Source organism: Nipponia nippon, unplaced genomic scaffold (genome assembly GCF_047370975.1).
Source record: "Nipponia nippon isolate SJK-2023a ecotype South Korea unplaced genomic scaffold, ASM4737097v1 scaffold_19, whole genome shotgun sequence".
NCBI classification, from domain to species: Eukaryota; Metazoa; Chordata; class Aves; order Pelecaniformes; family Threskiornithidae; genus Nipponia; species Nipponia nippon.
Genome location: NW_028262335.1, coordinates 3905515 through 3927254, shown reverse-complemented (window position 1 = coordinate 3927254; position 21740 = coordinate 3905515). Strand labels below are relative to the sequence as shown.

Here is a 21740-nt window from a genome sequence, read left to right as displayed (position 1 = left end):
TGAAGAGGTTAGAGATTCTTGATGTCTCAGAAATCTGGCCACTGAATTGCTACACTGAGGAACAAGTAACTGCATCCTTCCAATGCTAGGCACACCTTCACGTCATACCTAACAGTCAAAAGCATGACTGACCATAACATAAGCTAACATTGTGCACTGATGTACAAAAACTCAACTCCGGCAATGCAACAAGTTCATCTGTACAAGAAGAAAACTTCAGCAGCAGAGAATGTCATGTTACTGCTCATGCAGAGTGAGATTCTAGTAATGATATAGAGGTGTGTCAGTTGCAATTGAGCATGCACATCAAAGACAGTCCAGCAATTCCAACAATCAAACAAATGTTTGTAGCTTACAAACTGTATCTGACCAGGTCACTATCATAATAGACAGGATCACAAATCCAGACAAGCCTGTCTGTAATATACTATGGCCTGAAAAAAAACCCAATTTGAGAAAATAATGCCTGAAGGAAAACTTGCAGCTTCTCGATCTTCCCTCCTAACCCCTCAGCTTTGGCTAGGCTTACAGTACATACCATGGGACGTAAACTTTGAGTTGTTTCAACAAATTAAAGTCTAGATGTCTCCTAAGGTTATTTAAGAAGTACAAATGTACATTGCTCCTTTGCCAGCAGATTACATAAGGCAGTAGTGCTAAAGCAACTTGCACAACCAAATTTTGAGGGAAGACTCTTTTTGAAATTCCTTGGAAAGACTTACGGGGTAAGAAAACCTGAAATTACAGATTTAAGAAAAAAAGCATGCATGCTTTGCTGGAAACAATTAGAGTAAAGCTCTTGCAATCTGCAAGGTCATTTCAGGTCAGAAACTGCGGAATATGCTATTAAGAGTCCAATTTACATCTGTTCCATCTACAGGAATGAGCTACTTTAGAGTGAAACAAGAGTCACCTGAGCTGAAATGCCTCATCTATCCCATTCAAATGTCAGTGTGCACAAGTCAATTGTCAGGAAAAAAGGTTTTAGCCCAGGGTGAAATAAAAGAAAGTATCACACTATTAACATTAATGGGGGGCATTCCACAGTTTGTAACCTAGATACTTGGTTAGAAGGGGATGAGGGGGAAATAACGATCTTATAAATAGTTATGCTGTTATGCCAGACATTTGTCAAAAATAGGCAGAAAGATATTGCTGAACAGTTATGTGCCCCTCTCATATCCAGACACACCCAACAATCTGCTCTTCAGTTTCCATTGATATTGAAAACTGATCACCATAAACTGACAAGCAGAGCACTTAAGACTGAAAGCAGTAAGTTTTCTTTAAGAACTGAATTCCTAAGCTTGTATGCAGCCTTGTTATGGTATATATCTGTAGAATGCAGCTGCTAGCAAAGGTCCTCGTTAGAAGAGATGCAATAGGGTTTACTTATCCATATTTTTATCTGTTGTTTAAGAAAAGATTGTTGTGCAGCTCTGCAAGTGCTATGTGGCTGGTTCCATCTAGATGCCAGCTTTTTTCCTGCTGCTTTTCTAATCTTTTTCCTGTTTTCATGGGCTCCACATATTCTTGCATCAGTTGATTTTAGAGACATTCTCTTCCCCCATCCCCTTAATCTTTGTGCCTTCTTTCATTCTGCTTTCTACAACTGCACCAGTTTCTTGCATCTTGTCTGTTTGTTTCTTTATCAGAGGTCAAACACACAAAAGTCCACTTTCACTCAAAGAGGTAGGCAGAAAAGACCCATATACTTCTTGGGTCATTTACTGAAGAAGGTAAGAGACCATTACACTATTTTACAAAGCCAATCGAACAGGGCCTCAGCAGCAGCTCCTTCTGGTTTTTAAATTCAAATAAAGAATAGCTAGGTCATGGCAATGTTCCCATAGCAATGGCTCTGCTCCAGTGCTGGCAATCCCAAAGACAGGAAAAATAAAAAAGATGTGGCAGAATATGAGAATAAATGGAGGCTTTAATGTATATTAAAAAAAAGATAAAGTTATCCAGTCTGGAGCTTATTGGATTTGATTATGTAAATTCTCCCTGTGTTGCAATGTCAAAAACATTCACCCTAGGCTCTTTGGAGCCAAATTGTTCCCATGACAAAACCCTATGTACTTTTCAGCTGTCTTTCAGTTAGAAATTTTCAATAATGTCCTTAATAAAAGTCAGTTCTGCTCAGCAACTAAGTACAAACTGTTCAGGATATTTTTCTAAAACCCTGACCATAGGTACAGTGCAGAGACCTGGCAATCAGAACAGCGGATGAAAAGTGAAGCACCAAACCTACACAGTAAAATCCTGGTGAGGACAGCAGAGCTACTATTGACCATTAATCTTGGCTACATCCCTTGGGTACCTGATATTGGTTTAGCAAAAATAATCTTTCCACGTAGGAAATAAAATTAGGGCCAGGCCTTTTCTGTCACTACAGAGTGTTAAAAGAAAATTTCAAAAGCTTATCTCCTGAATAACAATAAGGAAAGGGATTAGTTACTCTTTTTTAGGTGAGCAAAAAGAAAACCTTCAGTCTTGACTTTGTTCTGTGGGGATTATGAAGAGCTAACGTGCATGCCACTGCACAAAACCTGAGCAATGAAATGTAGAGAGTACGATGGTTTTTTGTACCTTGCGGGCACTCTTCCACATGTGTTTCATGTACGCATAAGTCACTTGGGGATGTACTGTTGGCAGTGGGTGATCCAGCTGTCGAGATGGATCTACTCCCAAGAGCAGGACAAGTGTCTTATGGGCCAAAGCCTGGAGAAAGTTGCAAAGAGAAAAAGCAGGTTAAAACAAGCTCATTTCTACCTCCATGTCATATTGACTGCGGAGTTGCCCATCACTAAAAAATACTTCCTCAACATAAAACACAGACATAGCAGCCTTATTACCACTCCCTGGACTCTTGAGAATACCACATGATAAACCATATGTCTTCACTGGGATCAGAGTGTTAAATTCTCATTTCAGAAGCCAGTAGAGAGCGTAAAGTCTCGATTTCAATTATTTTTGGTAATAAATCTTGTGGTGAATGTTGAAATAGGATTGTAATGTTCAACAATAACAATATGACACTCTAGATTTGACAAAGAGTGCTTTAGCAGAGAGAGCCATTATTAATAATTACCAGTGCTGCATAAGAACTTTCAGGTATAGCATGCAACAAAAAAATTGGCCCTGAGGCTCTCAGGTATAATACTAGTCCCACAAAAATAACCTTGGCCACAAGCATGAGCTCTACGCTGGTTACAATTTTAGCATTTCAGCAATTTCTGACCAGTCTCCTCCTCAGAGGAGAGCCCATCCCACTTGGGCAATTAAAGTATTTGGAAACACTCAAGGTTGAAGCAGCATGACAAAGCCAGTCATCTAAAAACCTGCTGTAGAGGGTAGAGCTTGATAATGCTTACCAGTCTCCCACTCTTGCCACACAAGCTGGCATACTTGAGCCAAGTTCTCATGTCCTCATGAGGATTCACAACAAGAGATCGGACCATCAATATTCTTTGCCAGTCTTCCACAATTCGTTGGCAGCCCTGAGAGAAAAAGGAAGAGAGAACTTGTTAGCATTTTTTCTCCAATCTGCTCCACAGAGGCTTAATTCAGAATCTGAAGGGACTTTTCCCAAGATGGAGAGACTTCAGTACCCATAATTCACAGCAGGCTGACATTACAAACTAGCTGGCTATGCCTTTAATACTGCAATGTGTGAAGAAGGTTAAGTTCTTGACTCATTCTCTGCAGCCAGCTTGGTGTTTGCAGTCTAACGATACCCTCTAATGGAAAAAGGTGAAAAGCTTCTAAAGCAGAAATGCATCCAAAAATCAGGAAAGCTCTTTGTGCAATTCCAAAACAAGTCAAGAGTTTTATAACCCTTCTCAACCTAGTTTTGAAGCCTATCTTTGGTTTAAACAGTGACAAACCTCAATATGGAGATGGTACAAAACCAAATGGTTGCAAAGATATTTTTGTTATTGCCCTTTTTTGTTCTCCTTGCATGTGTTGCTTTTAGAGGCTGGCATGACTGAACTGATATTCTGCCAGAAGCTGCAGTTCCAACTGCTATGCTGCTTGTGCAAGCATTGTCTGGTTCTTGTCTGTCTGAAGGGAGAGGCACAACAACATTGTCAGTCAGAGCAGGATGAGTCTGTATTTCAAAAATTCAAGGATGCTACAGAGAGTTAGAATTGTGGAAGGGACAGTAACAACCAAACACATGGTGCTTACTGTAATGGCCAAGTACGTCAGGGTAACAGTGATGCTCTGAAGTTCGTAGTGATCCAGAGATGACTTAGACTTAGTTTTGAGGTAAACAAAAGAATTTCCAATGGCAGCAAGGACCTTAGCACCAAGCATCTATTTCTTTCCCTTTTTCCCCCAAAATTGAGGGCTGGGAAGTTAGGCAAAGCTTGTTCCCTAACACCCAAATAAACCTCATCCAATAGGCATTTTAAAATTATTAAAAAGCAGCTATAAAATGTGCAAGAACTGTATGTACTGCTTTCAGGACTATAAACAGCTGTATTCAGACATTACACTTCCTGTCACTCAGTTTCTCCAGCCCAGTGGAATGCTCCTGAGCTTTTCCAGACAGGAATGCAGATGGGAGACTAAAAGCTTTGTCACAGTTTCCCAAACAGCTAAAAAATATACAGCAGCAACAGTCTTTCATATGGAGGCAGATATAGCAGTCACATTGAAGAACTCTGCACAGGGAGAAATTCTTCCTCCAGGCAGCGTATCAAAATCTGGTATAATTAGAGCATTTTACCCTAATTATGGGGTTTTTTTTTCCCCACTTCCCTTGCAGAAATCACTTATTTAAACAGTATTCCTACATCTCATGATGTTCACTTTCACTGCAGGGATGCCTCTTGTAAGGAAATAATCTCAAAATATTTGGCTGATTTAAATCTTCAGAGGTGCTTTGGATTTTTGCTGTTTAGAGTAAGAAAGGCGCAAACTTCTCTTTAAATACAGGACAAGCAGCATTGGTAAAGGTCTCTTAAGAGGACAAGGCTAATCACAAAATCATAGAATCATTTAGGTTGCAAAAGACCTTCCATGTGCCTAAGTGCCACCAATCAATTGGAAGTGTTCTTGTAAGTAGTCAAAAAGGAACAGGACAATCTTTTACAAGTGTGTGAATTCTCTGTCCAGTTTTCCAGCATTGTGAGAGAATTCACTTCTCCTTAAAATGCAGCCAGCCAGGTAAAAAGTTCAAACTAGTCTTATCCAAACCAGTATTTCCAGGTGTGATCCAACACTGAGATAAGCAGCCTTGGAGATGTTACTAGCATCTCCATTCTATACACATCTATTTCGAGGCTTAAGTCACCCTACTAAAGTGTCACATCAGTAGACACCTCAGGAACATTAACCAAAAAAAGCGCAAACAACCAGGACAAGCACAAAGGAGACAGACAGCATGCAGCCATGTAAGCATATATGCTACTGGGATAGAAAGAGAACTGGAAAGATTTGCTGAGCCATCACACTGACTCGAAAGGAAGCTGTTCATGCCAGCACATCAGCATCTCCAGACTTGATCTTTACATAGACGTACCTGCAGTCTTTCCCACCAGATCTGGCGGATGATCTCACGGCGTTCTGGTACAAGTTTATACTGGATAACCTCTTCCAGCTCTGACAGCATCTGGCAGGATACCATAGCCTGAAGGAAACAATCACATTCCATCCCAATCACTACAGAACAAATCTATAATTAAGGAACAGTATTTTGGCATCAAAATCTTAAGTACATATGCTGCCCAACAGGTAAGGACTGACTGCTACATACTGGTATGTAGACGATCTGCTGATTCAAACCTTCTAAATGTCAACTCATTTCTTTTGGGGGGTGTGTGTGGGGGTGTGTGTGTGTGTGTAGCTCACTTCACTGTTTAATTTTTCCCAAAGCTGTTCCTACAAAGTTATATTTCTTACCTGACAAAAGCCATTTAGCTTGTGGGTCTACACAGGTCTTATATTTGATACAAGTGCTACTCAGAAGTTTTATACAACTTCTAGGGACAGTCTGAAGCAGCAATGAAGAGAATGAAGGCTGAGAGTTAGACACTTACCCCGTAGGCTCGACTGTAGCTCTCTCCTGCCATGGCAGTCAGCTCAGCATCTAGCAGATCTCTGGCTTTGTCAATGCACTGAAATAGAACAAGATATTGGGGCAAAGGTGGTATGTTTTATCTAGACTCAACTGTTGGAACTGCTATTCATCTGTTCCATCTCATGAACAAAGCTGGCATTGTTCCCATTCTCCAACAAGACCCAGGAAAGGATGCTATCAATAGAAAGAATTGACAGGAAAACAGTGTCCAGGGACAGGTATAGGGGAAGTCAAGGGGGCTTCATTTATCACCTGCACAGTCGGAAGTTTGTCTTTCTACCAAATCAAAGTTTGCAGTATTTCTAATCCTACTGTCATTGTAGAGATCATAATTAATAACATTTATAGAAAAAAAGAGAGAAGTTCACATTTTAGTGCAAGAGAATCAGTTACAAAAAAGCCTCAAGGAATGCCTCTTGATAATATACAATGATAGAAAATTGCTTTCACTGTTTTACATAACCCAACAGGTTTTTATGAATTTTACCGGACAGCAAATTCCATTTTTCTTCTTCCAACTAAGATACGCTCTTCAAGCATGAAATAAATCGTGCTCTGGTTCCAGTCATTATATAATCTCTCATCTATAGTTTTTCCTGTTCAAGATGTCAAAGGTTAATCACAAACTCTACCCCTTTGAACGCCTGGCTAATTTTACTGTGCACATCACCCAAAAACCTATGTATGGGTTTTGACAGAGCAGACCAAATTACTCCTTTATCTAAGTCGGCAAGCCAGCAGAGAATTCTGAGAAATGGTACTTAAGCTTCCTTGGAAAGTAAACAACATGCTTCACATCTATAGAGGGGAAAAAGTCACTCTGCAAATCTCCTCTGTGACAAACAAGCATACCAATATGGCTCTGTTTAATAGACTCATTCCTTGACTTGATTTCTCATCTCAATCTAAGATTTAAGATTTACCACTGCTACCAGAAAAATTAGAGGAAAAGTTCCGGTACATGATATATATGAATGCTTCACTGAAAAAGCTGCAACAGAAAGAGGCGTACAGAACATCCATGAAGAATCTTCTGTGTGCCTTATGCCATGAATGCCTTTTATCAAGCAGTGCCTTGCAGAATGGAACCTCTGCTAAGATAATCCTTGTGCACTGTCTGTCTAGAAAACAGACATAAAAGTAAAGAAGCATAAGAATGACTAAGGCATTCTTACACTCTACAGCACTGGACCACTACTATCTGTACATATATTCATTGCTGTGTTCCTGGAAATATAGGATAAGCTCAGTCACCGAGGTCATCAATGGGAAAAAGGTTATTGGGCAATTCATAGGTTATAGCCAAGTGCTTTAAAACAGCACGTCTTTCCATGCAGCAATATAGCCTAGTTCATCGTAAACTAGGTTTCGGGAAGCCAACAAGGAAGATAATTACCTGCTGAGCCAGCGAGAAAAGGTCCTGATGAAGAGCCAGTACAGCCCTGTAGAAAGCACCATCATGGGTGTCCCTAGGAATCATGCAGGTATATTCTTCCATGCTGTCCCACTGACCTGCAGAGACACAGATATCCTCAGTAATAAAACAGCCTTCTCTGCAAGGTAAGAACAGAACTATGCTACAGTCCTTAGACATCAGCGACTAGGCCTTAATGCTGTGTAGTACTTCTACATTTAATTCAGCTCTCCAACAGCTTGTCTTTGACAGGGACAGTCTGTGTAGTATACAGAAACTATATACACATACACAGAAGAGTTACAGACAAGCAAAAACATAGGCATTTTTCTTTTAGGCAAATTATTATCCTCATGGAAAAGGTTCTCGCATTCCTTGTGATGAAAGTTGAAATGCTAACATTTCCAGAACACTTGAGTGAATTAGTGTCCTACAACACAAAAGATTAATTTTTCTCAGCAAAGGCTGGCAGACAGCAAGTGATTTATAAGCTTCTCTAGTAAATATCTAGCTATCAGGATAACTGATATTTGGACCATTTATAGATGTATTCAACTTAAGGTTGTCTACTCAGCAGACACAACCTATCAAAATGCTCAGTGCATATTGTTCTAGTTTGTAAATAAGAGTCTGCCACAAATCTGAGAAATTCCATTAATCTCATTTTAAGTCTGAGCTATGTTTAATGTAAAACTAAGTAAAAGGGACCAGTTAAGCAACTGATTATCTGCTCAGACCAATAAGGCAGTCTCTTTGATACCTGAGACCACACTGGGAGACCTTATGTAAATGCAGGTTTTCCAAAGGGCTTCAGTATTGAATGACACTTACTTCATATCCCAATGTAAATAATTTTGTTCTTTGATTTTCCTGTTTCTTATATTTTGTAGTTCTGAAGTAAGTTAAAACTACCTGTGCTTCCACACTGTGGGTTGTCATATACTACCACAGGATACATTACCCAGACCCCAGGCAGCAGCAGCAGCCATCCTAGCCATCTTAGCTTGAGTTTCATCATTGACCTGTGTCCACTTTTCACAGCATTGCTGGTGGAGCTGCCCCCTAAGAAGAATCCACAATTTCTGATCAGTGAAAAGCCTCTTAAGAATTCTGCCTTATTAAATAACCACTTTCCACAGATAAGATGACAACCAGCCCCATTGTTCTTTTTATATAGAGTGGAGAATAGGATTCTTCTCGTCTAACTCAGACGTGCTAGTCTTATTTTCTGATAATAGGGTATTTGTCATCATTTAAAGGCACACTATTCTTTGAAAACACAAATCCGGACAAAAGTTTGCATTTGTTCGTCAGCTGTTAGTAATGCCTGCTTTACAAACTGAACTGTCAACTCCAGTCTACAAATACAGAAAAAAAACAAACCCAAAACCAACCATTCCTGAGGAAAAAAAAGAAACCACCACCAAACAAGGGATGCTTAAAATTTTTTTTGCAAGCGTCAGCGCAAGGAACATATGATCTGAATAGTTGTGCATGGCTCCTGCTATCAAACACTTTGGATAAACACATCATCAAGTTTGAAGACAGAGGCTAGAGAATCAATGCTGCTGTAACCTAGTATGAAGACTTGTCACGGCAAGATCTCAGAGGGGATCTGAATCTTTCATCTCCAGTGGAGAGGAAGTATCAGGATTTTTTTATATTACTTCTTTTAAGTCAACTGTGAATGCCCCATTAATCAAACCAATTACTGTGGGTGTTGTGGGTGTCCAGAATTTCCCAGGCTGGATACTCTGTAGCAGTGGCATAGCTACCAACTGTGAGGGAAGCCAACTTGCCTTCTCTACTGTCATCCTCTACCCTCCCAAAAAGGAAGATGAGTTAGTCGAACAGAACCGATGGGCTGCCACAGGCAAGACAGTCATTCTGACAGCTTAATGGCCCAGGAGGAGAAAAACAAAACCAAAACCAAAACCAAACCCAAACCAAATGAAAAACCAAGCCAAACCTAGCAACAGCAGTAAATCAGAACCTCACAGATGCTAATAAAGGAGTATGGCTCTTGCAGACATAACTACATCAGGAGACAAATAGCTAAGAATATTTTGGCTGTACTTTCAAAACATCACTGCACAGAGTACTGAAATAATGATGCTGCATAGTATCAGTTCTAGATTAACTGTCATATTCTGCCAAGCAGACACCAGCAGCACAAATAGTCAAGTTGAACACTACTGAAGAATATCAGCAGCCAAACCATGGAATCCCCAGTCTCAGGATGATGTCTCCGACAGTCAGGTGCAAGGTAGCAGACAGCACTTTGCAAAGTCTCTTCTGAAGCGTAAAAAACATCTGCGTAGAGACAGAGTGCAGTTCCACAACAGCAAGCGCACAGATCTTTGTGAGGCTGTGATTGCTCTCATCACTACAGACTATCAATAGATCTCTAATACCTAAAGCATGATGCAATACACTCCGGGGGATGCCTGGGAGGAGCACCTAGCTCCAACAGAAGATAAGCATCCTTTTGTAATTTGTAATTTTGTAATTTGTCACTGATATGTGAAGAAGCAGGAGGTTCAGAGTGGACACTTTACACAAATACATGACCTGCAGGAGGGAAAAATTCCGTAAATCCCTGGTGGGAACTGCCTACTCCTAGAAAAGACGATTGAGAAACGCTCAGTAAGAGGATCTACTTTTTCCTACTGAAAAAGCTACGCCCAATATGCCTCACCCTCATCTAGAAACAAAAAGGGCAGAAAAATGCTGTCAGAATTCGGTTTCTCAAACAGGTCTGTTTCTCTAACAGTAAAATGACTTTAGTGAAGAGGAATCTCCTTACTGTGTGCCATCCCATGGGTTCACGTCAGGACCCATCAGGGGAGAGCTCTAGTGACATGAAAAGTTCAGTAGAAAGGCAGAACCTGGACCAAACCACACATGCCCCTGGGTAGAATTGCATGCTACAGTGCACAGGATGCCTTCTCCAATTATCTTCTTTGAATTGAAGTGAACAGGGAGAAAACCAGAAGCCCCTAGTTACCTAGCAAGCTATAAGTCACTACCAGCTCACCCTCTCACAAAAACTGACTCTAGTCAGTTACATGTTGACAACACACATTTAACACAGAGTTTGAAATACCAAATGTCCACAAAGACAATGATAAATGAATGCTAAAAAAGAGTAACAATGAAAAAAATCAGCCATCTACAAAATGGGCAAAAAGGTTTTAAAGGGGGGAGTAATTTATTCGGCATAATCTTATACCACGTGACTATTGGGAAGCAGACAATTTCCCTAAGTTGTGCAGAAGACCATGCATTCTGGATAGGCATAGGTCTGACCATGAATAAATACAGGAATCTCTCATGTTTTAATCAGAGCTTAAAAAGGAGGGCCACAACGAGCTCCTTTAATGATTGTTTTTGACAAGTGCTGCCCAGTTAATGTTTTCTGAGAGGCCCTCTCTATTTACAGTTTCTGTCTCTGTTACAAATGGGGTTGATCTGACCATAAGACTGCAGATTCTCATTCAGAGAGACCTTAACTTATCAGATGGCCCATCCCAAAAGCCTTTGAGATGTTGTTACAGATTCTGACTTCAATGAACTAAGTGAGAAGTTGCTGGAAATACTCAAACTATTAAGTAAGCAGGAGTAAATAGGAATTCAGGCAAAAAAATTTCACCTGGATGACAGCATCCAGAGAAGAGTTAGGTACCATTTTTAAAGGCAGCATTTTCCTCAGTCTTCAGACATTCCCCTCTTACCATTCACCAAGTGCTTCCAAGCAACGCATCCGTCCTAGCATCAGCTCAGGATCATCTTTATTTGTGTCCATCTTCTTGTCATAGGCCACCAGAGCATCTTCCCATTCATGAAGCTTTTCATACCAGGTAGCTTGAATTTCCTGAAGTGGGGGGGAACCAGAATGAATAGCGGGATTAATATTCACCGTTCTATATTAACTACCGCAGTTTTTCCTGAAAAGTTCTGTGTCTATGGTGGTCACTTAGCCCTTTTTTCATTCCAAATATCCTCACGGACTTCTACGATACAGAGAAAAGCCTTGAGCTAGTGCGAAAACAGGAATCTTGAGTATTGCTTAACCTGCACAGAAATGGATTCAGGTTTACCAGAGGGATCAATCCAACATCCTCCTCCTATTCAGTGCCACTGAAATACTAGCTCAGTAGCTGGTGCTTTTCTTTTTGGAGAGGGGGAGTGAGTGGAATAGGAAAAAGGCTAAATCTATAAAATATTCTACTTCCCATTGTTGCACATGTTTGCATTTAAACAAGAACAACAGTCCTGTGTTCAGGAATGGAGTGACTAACTGGAAAAAAACCCAAACCCAAAAATTACACTGTGTGTCTCGCTACTGCTAGGCCATTTTTTAATACAGCAGGTAGTATGATGTTTGGGTCTAATCAGGGAAAGGCTGTGGTTTGTAACAAAGAGTTTAAAAGTAAGCCAAGCAGTGATCCTTATCAGCTGCACAAACTTTTCTTCAGTCTTTGTTTCTAGATTTTGTTTCTAATTTTCAAGAAACAAAATGCCTTAATATTTTTTCCATACATATCTCTGCCAATGTTTTTCTGCTCAGTCCTTGGCAGCTCATGTCTTGACACAGGCTGCAGAACAGATTCTTTTCCCAGCCCTGTGGGCAGGGTCAGTATAAACCATGCTCTGCATGCCAGGTGTTTCACTTAGGACATTTATATACCAGTCCTTTAACTTCTCAGCTCAGTCATAATATTTCAAGTAAGTTTCTCAAAGTACAGCTCACAGCTCCTCTCGATTTCTTTTCACTGCCTATTCTGGCAAACTCTGTGTTTTGAACTACATTTACTGCTAGAACTACATTACTGCTAAAGAGTGAGGTCAGAATTAGGTAACAGAGAGCTTTGCTCAATCCACCCAAGGAATCACAAGAAGCTGCAAAGATGTTCTGAAGTCTGTACTTCTCCCAGAAAGGGCTTCTTTTCCAGTCTAGATCAAAACCGCACATAAACCTACACCACAGGAATTCCACCATTTTATGCTTATACCTGTTCCCACTTTCTAGTGGTTCCTAATGAAAGAGGCTAGTCTACTGTGCTTCCAGGACTACCTTCATTTTCCCAATCACCCTAAGGCACTGCAAGAATTATCACTGCAAAATCATCTTTTTAACAGAGTAGAATTGGCAGGAGAGCACGGTCCCTGAACACAAATTAAATGCTTAGAAAAAAGAAGAAAGAAAAAAGGTAAGTTGTGCAGAGAAAGACACAGAACAAATAGAGAATGGGGTTATTTTCTTTCTGTGAGCAGTCAAAATTTTAAGGGACTGGCTAATCTGCTATTCTAAATAATACCTGTGAACTCTCTGACAGGTTCACATGCCTCCTAGATGAGAGAGGCTAGAGGCACAACTTCCATTAAATCCTAACCTGGAAGGCGTTGATGCAGTTTCTCAAAACGCCTCAAGCATTTAAAGCTTAGAACAGAAACTTATTCCCTCCCTTTGCAGCTTCTTCTAAATAAAATTACTTATTTTGTTAAGTTGCTAGTTCCCCACAGCTGCATTTAGTGCCAATGATAGCTGCTAAATTCTCCTCCAAATCAGGTTCTTGCACAAGTTCTTGCAGCGTTCCCCAGCGTTCCCACTGCACCTGGATGCAGTGTTCGCTAGTATCCAGCTATGTACACAGTGTACATTCCCATAGGCAGCAAGGCACCTTCAGCATGAGCGAGGCAGTATTATAAGCGGGGATAGAACCTCAATGTGACTGACTGAAAAAACAGACCACCACCACCCACCCACCCAAGAAAACCCTACAAAAACCATGAAAACATAAGACACAAAGAAGAGAGTTATCGAGCAGGACTCACCAGCTCCCCAAAGTGCTTCATGGCATATTCCAGTACCCCAGCAGCTGCTTCTGGCTGTTGCAGTTTATTGTTAATGCTGAAAAGGTAGGAAGAGAAAGACCATTTAACACAGTTGGCAATTATTAGGGGCTGATATGAGCTTCTGCTTGATAATACCAAGCTCTGTCATTTAGAAATACCAATGGAACACCCTCCTTTTTCTTTAAAACTTTCAAGTGAATGATTAGACAACAGAAGACACAAAATGACTACATATTTGCAAAATAGGTGCACGCATGTTCTCTGCATTTATTCTCAAGACTTGTTACACAAAACAGTGATTGTATATGATTATCAATTCTAAATAGCAACCTGCATAGGGAGAAGACTAGTTGCCAATAGTTTGAAAGGCATAATTTCTCAAACAGCTGCACTTAAGAGCTTTACAGTACCGATTTTTTTCCCCTTACTCTTAAACAGACCACCAACTCCTTTAAAAATCAGAGTAGATATTTTACTGCTCCAGGAAGCAATCTACATCATCAGAACAGTTGACAAATGTCACCAGGAACACACCTGCTGACTTCACAAAAAGCTTGCAACCCTACTTTCAGTTTCGTGTTTCATATAATGCCTCTGCACTGGTACTAACCACTACTGGTGCTCTTCTCTTGCTGGTTTTCAAGAACGTGTCAGAAACTCCTGCCATCACAACCAGTCCTCATTCTGTAGCAGTGAGGCACCTTGCTTTGCAAGGGCAGCTGAATTTTGTGAGGCACAAGCAAACAGGCTGCTCATGAGCATGGTTCTCCAGTTCAGCAACATGATGCACAGCTATTCTCTTAAGTGCTTTCTATTTCACATTGGTTTTCTGATCTTACTATCAGAAATGGCTCTGTCTGCACATTTGTGCTTGATGATCAGCGCTTTTGCTAAACCCAATTTAATATGGAAATAAACTTTTTATGAAGCTCCTGCTATTTTATAAAGCTTATTTATGAACAGTCTCTGGCTCATTGCTCTCCTCTTTCCCTACTGGCACTGGAGAACAAGAGGTTCAAGTTGTCCAAAGCAACGTCACAACACCTGAGCATGCTACAACACACCCTACAGTCAATATCAATACTAGTTAACATTTGGAATGGAAACAGCATAACCTAGCAAAACATGTCAACTGAGAGCAATGAAAAGAGACTTTCAATGGTCTTTGAATATGCTGCTGTAGATATAGGCAGCTTTCAGAAATGTCCCTTCTTGCTTGCTATCATCAGAATGATTGCATATTTTTCCCCCCTATGAGAGGTCTGTTGATCAGTAAGAGACAAGGAAATCTATAGTATTAAAGGGAATACTCTGAACAGTCAAAAGAGGGAAAATTTTCAAATGAGTGCTATATTTCTTCTCTCTGTGGAAGTTTCCTTTTTGACAACTGAAGAACCAAGCTCCTAGACACATTCTGGATATCTGGGAAGGTCTAGTAAAATACTCTTAGGAGTATAGGACCTCAGAATGGCTTGAGCTCAAATCAGGTTTAGTCAGGCTAAGAATGCGCCATAATCACAGTTCAAAAAGACAGGCACTCAAAAACAGGAAGCACTTGAAATACATTCATGCTTTTTATTTTAGCAAGATAGTCAAAGAACATACTACCTCTACGCTTCCCAAGGGAAAGCTAGGCAGCAGCGTCTCATAAAAGTGATAAATGGCTGTCACATTTCATATCCCGATGATTTAAAGAGCCATTGGCAGACACATCACTTCCAGCATGTCAGACAGTTAATTACTTCCAACTTATCTTTCTTGTCAAGGCTTCCTGACAAAATTGGCCATTATCTTTTATTCTTCAACAATTAGCACTGCTCTTTTGCTGATGCTCCCTGGTGCACTCAATTACTCTTTTTTTGTTTCATACTTTCTCGGCTGTCCAAAGTAGAATTAAATGTTTCAAAGCTGTCTATGGTGAGGTTTAAGCAAAGGGAGGGGAAAGAAGGGAAAGGGGAAGGAGAAAGACTTTGATTTAAAAGAATACACAGCAGTACATACAATACTGTGTTGTCATTATTAATCATAAATTACTCTCTTGTAACAAACGATCTAGCCCACACAGTGAGTAAAGATAAGTAATTTTGTGGACTAGGATAAGCCACTGACTGGGAAATCTGTCACTTATTTCATGTTTTGATGTACCACATTAAACTAGCATATACACAAAATGGGAGGGGAGGGGGGGAGCAACAACATTCACTGCTTTGGCAGAAATGTTATTTATAGGTTATGTATATAGATATGACCTAAACACAGAGAAGTACAATTGTCAGGAAGAGTATAAAAATCCCTCCAAAGCAAGACTCATGCATCTAAGCGGGCCTTATTAATATGACTGAACATTCACTAACTTATTTCTTCAGAGTAATAAAACCTTGGTAATCACTGCATTGTTTTGCTATTCAGTTTTACAGGCTAAGGAAAACACAGTTGTGTGTGGATTAAGTTCTGATCTTGTGTTTTGGAGGTTTTTTTGTCTGTTTTGAAAGACCTTGGATTTCTGCTTTTTCTCATCCACTGGATTCAGCGTGCTCCGAGTGTTGGAAGTATATTGACAGTTCCCAAAAATCACTACTGCTACAGCTGATTGGAATGTGTTTTCAACAGACCCACAACTCTCTGCATACAAATTGTGAGAGGGGGCCTGCAGACAGGACTTCTCTTGGAAAAGCAATTCCACACAGAGCCCTGTTAACACACTCAAAATACATGTTTAGAACTCATGGCACTCTGTGCTTCCCTAACCCTTTCACCTTCCTACCATTAAGGCATTGCCCCTCTCCCCACCGATCCAATGAGGTCTGCGCTCAGGCAGAATTTTCTTGAATTCTGTAACACTCAAAGCACTACAGGGCTGTTTTCTAGTTATTGTGCTGGAGACTGGACAGAATGAACAACACTACAGAAAAGCATCCAGGCACGCAGAAGAGGCTCCGAAGGGCTAATATTCTGGCCAGGCAGAGTTGCCAGGGGGTTTTAGTCACAGTGTTGCTGCTGGAAATCAGGGCAGTTTACTGGATTAGAATCAGGGGGGTAGATTTCTCCTTGTATCTGGAAAAAAGATAACTACAAAACCTTTCTGGATTAAAGAAGACAGAAACAACGCTGCTGGCTAACTCAGCAGACAGTAACTTAAGTCTTTGTTTACTGGGTGGTGTCCTTGCAGTTGTTCCTAAATCAGGATAATATTAAGTTTAATATTAAAGGTGAAGATCAACTGTTCTCCATGTCCACTGAGGATAGAGCATATTCATCTCTTAATTTTTGTTTAGAAGCTAGAAAAAAGCCACCCCTACCACCTACTTTACTTGAAGGCTCAGCAGCAGGCCATAAAAGACAACTACCATATCTCCTTACTTGGAAGTTTGTAGGTATAGGTTTGGTAGGTCATAGGATACACGTCATCTTTCATGAAAGGCCTCAGCATTCAGTTATGCTGCCTGGTACGGACTGGCAGCCTTCCAGTATGAATGCTCAAGTAAAATGTTTCAAAATTCTATATTTTAAATGGCACATCTACGTACATAAAATCTTCTGAAACTATTTCAGGACAGAGCTGTCCTTATGTTTGCAGGTAGACTATTCAAATGGGAGTCCACAGAAATAACAAGATTGCCTATGTCATGTCAACAAGATTTTGATATAGTTTGAACTAATGTACTAATTTCACTGTTTAATATTCACCATTTGATTGCACATTTTATGCAATAAGCAAAGTGATTAGAAGAAACAACAAAACAACATTAAGATCCTTACACTTTTCTTCAAAATGAGGATTAATTAGTTGCAAAAGTGATTTTCATCAATAAAGTTTTGTATGAGTTTGGCTCACCTGGACTCACTGCATAATTACATAATGCAGCACAGTAGAATTAAAATCGATGTCAACCACAATAACAAAAGCATTAACTCCTGTATTCCAAGTGCACAATCTTCAGCAGCATTAAGAGGCAGCTGGATAAGGAAACGAGACTGGCACAGAAAGCTTTATGAGAGGACAATTAAATCCAAGATTACAGATAATTTTTCCCGCCTGTTTATTAATCAATGTCTGTACTGTAGCCAGGATAATATCCAATCCTCCTGTCCAACCCTAACCTATTTGTAGCACTTGATCATGATGAGTGGGATATTAAAATGTGACAAGCCTTCTGATGAAAAAAATTTTGTAGGGATGGAATGACATAGTAATCGGAAAAAGTGACTAGTAGTGAAAGGTTACATAAACCTACTGTTTAGTTATTAATATATCAAATAAAAATGTAAGTCTTAGATGTGCAAAGGACTAAAATTTAGCACACTGAGCTAGAATCACAAAAAAGAACACTATTTAAGAGAAATGTACTCCTATTGCTTGTATATTATAAAGGCTATTTAAACAGTAACCAGACATGAACTGGGAATGAAAAACAACTTTACTATCTTCAGCAGGAAGAGCACTCAAATGATGGACTTTTCTCCTCCACAAACCCCAGGCATAAATGTCTAATGCTTACTAGAAATATTGTCTTTTATACAGTCCTGGGAGCTTTACAGTCTTCCATTAGCTTTGAGGGTCTCTAACAATATTCTCTGTCACTCAAAATATATTAGATTTTCAAGAACTCAGAAGTAAGAGACTGGACTCTTCCCTATCTTCCCATAAACCCAAAAAACTTTCTTTTAACAGAGCCTTTTCAGGAGGTCCCAAGCCAATCTGTGAGGGAACACACACATTTCCTATTGCATCTCAAAACTTCGTAGAAAAACCTCATTTTTGCAATAAAGCAGCTTGTGTGCAAAGTCTAGACAAGAAGCCAAACTCTTTTTTTTTTTTTTTTTTCTTCAGTGTCCCCAGGTTTGTTTAAAAAGCTCCTCTATTTGACAGATTTTACCAACCTAAGTCAGTCAAGCTTGTTTTTCCTTCTGAAGTGCTAAGAGCTTGCTTCTGGGATTAGAAGTGGAAGGCACTGCTACTTTGTGGATACTTTGGGGAACAGATAATCCTCTGGCAAAAGGAATTGGCTTTGTTGGCCAGTTTCCCCAATTCTACAGTTTATTTGTGTTCAGGCATCCCTGAGTCAACAAACCTCAGAAAACAACCAATTGCCCCCCAAACAACTCCAAAAAACAATGCATTTCCATCACGCCACAAAAATTATTCCTATGCTGGAAACAAATACACTTGAGAAACCAATACCAGCAAAGAGCTGTTTTCAATAAACAGTTGTGCTGATTGACTGCTTACAGACCAGAGTAGCAGCCCCTTCAGCTTTTCACAGAAAGGGTGCACCACATTGCTCACAGGCATTAAAATTGGCCAAATTCCCAATCTTGATATAAACGCTTACAAAGGAAATAAAAACATTCATGAGTTTTTAAAGGAAAAGCAGTGAAAACTGTTACAATAAAATTCTTAGCCAGCCCTGCTGCTCAGGCTGCAAATCCAGCACCTATTCTTTATTAACCAGATTCAGTGAATGAAGAGAAGAAAAAAAAAATTGCAAAGGAAGATATTTAGCAGAAAAAGGTGAAACACAGAGCCAGAGTCTTTGTGTATTGGTTATGCAAAGAAAAGATACATTAAATAAAAAAATAAATCACAAGTGATTGTAGGAAGCATCAGTGTTTTGTTTCTCATCAAGCCCTCTCACTTCTTCCACCTGTTCCTATATAGCTTCAGATATTTACAATAATTATTTGCAGTAGACAACAAACTTATTTGACTTTGCTAGGGATTTAGTCATTAGTGTAAAGCTATAGCAGAGTGAATGTTAGAATATTTATGAACATTTCCAAAGCCAGAGGTGAACAGTTTCACGCTTCCTGGGAGGGGAAAGCCCTATTTCACAGAGCTTCGACAAAGCACGGACTCCTCCGATCTGTCAGCAGAGAGCTGATGAGAGCCTTTACCATCTCAGCAAGCACCAGGAATGCTAGATCCTAAGCATTTGCCGGATGCATATTAAGGGTTTTGCAATGACTGGCTACCAAATAAATAGCCACAGGGCACTGAGCTTTTCTTCTTGTCTCAGCTTCACATATACCTGCCAGAACAGCTTCCCAGAGAAGGCAGTCATTTAAACCCACCTCTGATTTAATCTGGCCCTCCAGGGACAACAGATATCTGGTTCTACTCAGGTAATACTAATATATTTTAATTTGGTAACATCAACCAACATTATAAGCATAGGGGACATACTAACTGCAACCACGTTTAGCCTCAATTCTCCCAACCACTTCAAACCTACATCATAAACAAACTCAAAAAGGATTCGCCTCATGTTCTTCACTTTAGGATCTCATCTTTTTAGCTACCATGCAGCAGAACATTTCCACATACAAAATATAATGGAGAAAATCTAGGGTGATGCATTTCAGACCAAATGACATTTGATTTCTCTATCAGTATTGAGGGAAAGGAAAAAAAAAATAGGACTAGGACCCACTCAGTAATCACAGAACTAATTTCTCCCTAGCTATGCCCAAAACTATGCCTCTTTCCAAAATATAACAGGAGCCTGAATTGAAGTTGTAAGTACATCAGTACATAACAGTGGAACAGTTTTCTACAGACTGTCAACTTCTACAGCTGATCTAATCTGGCAATGACTAGCATCAGTAGCTATTGCCGCTTAAGTGACTACAGTCAGTTCTCCATGCAACAGGGAAAGATTCATCTCTCAAATACTCATAAAGAAGTCAAATTCCATTACGGCTAAGGTCTCTGCCAAGAGAGATCTGTCTGCCCAAATCTCTCTTAATGCTTCCTCAAAAGTAATGACAGATGGGAAGATTTGTGCTGTTTTCCATTCCTGCATAATATGTCTGTTGTCATCCCCTTACACAGAACAAAGTGAGAGACCAAAAAAGTATTATCTCTGTTTTAAAACAGGTAAATCAAAGTACGCAAAAGAAAGATGGCTTGCATTAAGATACACAAATCAGAGACTGAACCCAAACTAAACCCCTGGCTGTCTCATTTCCGATTAAATACTCCAGTTTAGAGAGGGATTCAGAGGCCTTTCTGCACTGTTTCGTAACATCTGTGTGCAACGGAGTTTGGCTGAATCCTGGATCCTTCCAAAATTTGTATCAAGAGGGAATGCATGGACCTACAAGTGGCTCCCCTCTTCCACATCTGCCCCTCATGATGTGGGGGTGTGTGAAATTCAGACTGTACAAGACAGAAGAGTTACAGTGAGTGAGAGCAGCAGCAGAATGGATCAAAGTCCTATGTAACAGGGTGGGGTGTTAGCAGGGGGGCTTTTTGGGGCAGAGAATCCAGAGTCTGGCCTGTCCTATTCTTTCTTCCAACTTCGACAAAAAAACATTTCTCATCACAGGAAGTCCGAGAAGAATTTATCCCTGGGAATGACAGAAGCTCCAGCTGGAAGAGGGCTCAGACAGGATTAGAGGCAGAACTAAAAGGTCAGGCTTTCATCTGTGTGCAGTGGCACTTTCTGGTCTGAAGTATGAAAAGCAATTTTGCTATGGAAGGTTTCTGGAATGTCCATGACGAAAACGTGACTGAAGACTATGGTCTGCTGTGGAGGTATCCTCAGTACTTTAATCAAATTGTACTTGCATATCTCTGGCAGTATCTCAGGTCACCAATACCACACAGTAGCCTCGCCAGCTGATATTACAGACTACAGTGGTTTCTGCCTGAAGTACAGCACACAGCCAGTCACCCACAACAAAATTCAAGACATGCTGCCAGTTTGGAGATAGACGTCTATTAGTTATCACAACTGGAAACTTTGCAGGAAGATGCAAGAACCCACATGTCGGGCAATTACAGAGCAGCTGGCCTGTGGAGAAACAACTTATCCGTAAGGATCTAGAACAAACGTTGCAAACCTTTTGCAAAAGGCTGCACCATTGCTGAGACGGTTCTACTTTGGGATCAAACAGCTATCATCAACTTTTGAACTGTTAAAAGATATAAAAGAGGAGACTGGAAGGCACTATCTCAGCCAGCTGATACTTGACCTATACTCTGAAAGTCTAAAGATTTAAGATGTACTCTTAAACCTACACTTTATGTAACTGTGGACATTTTAATCACCCATAGATTTTCCTCTCTTAAAATCCAGTTAATAAACTGGGCTCCATAATGCTGGAGTTAGACCGATCTCATCTGTGAAAAACCCATCTCTTGTCAATTTTAATTAGACTGTCTTGCAGCATTACTTAATGTACTTTCACTTGTCCTCTATGAGTAGACAGAGGCATGGGTTTTGACTTACATGTTTTGCAGACTTCTTTCCATCCCCTCCTCAGATATCCCATCTCTAAAAAGAACAGCACTGAATTCTACAAAACGAATAGTGCAGAGACACCGGAGTCCAGAGAGAGGAGGATTAGATGCTGAACTGATGAATTTGCTAA

At 40.1% G+C, this 21740-nt stretch overlaps 1 protein-coding gene across 7 annotated transcripts in view; it reads right to left on the bottom strand.

The window, feature by feature from the left end:
- MTOR (mechanistic target of rapamycin kinase) overlaps positions 1-21740 on the bottom strand; it is a 66176-nt gene that overhangs the window by 16506 nt on the left and 27930 nt on the right. For all 7 annotated transcript variants that reach the window (XR_015704269.1, XR_015704270.1, XR_015704271.1 and 4 more), the window contains 8 exons: positions 13344-13419; positions 11240-11379; positions 8467-8567; positions 7488-7603; positions 6051-6128; positions 5534-5641; positions 3378-3503; positions 2593-2724 (listed from right to left, as the gene is read on the bottom strand). Coding sequence is in view for 3 of the 7 variants with exons in the window: in XM_087755222.1 (XP_087611348.1) it covers positions 2593-2724; positions 3378-3503; positions 5534-5641; positions 6051-6128; positions 7488-7603; positions 8467-8567; positions 11240-11379; positions 13344-13419 (877 nt within the window). In the remaining 4 variants the exon portion in view is untranslated. The remainder of the gene's footprint in view (positions 1-2592; positions 2725-3377; positions 3504-5533; positions 5642-6050; positions 6129-7487; positions 7604-8466; positions 8568-11239; positions 11380-13343; positions 13420-21740) is intronic.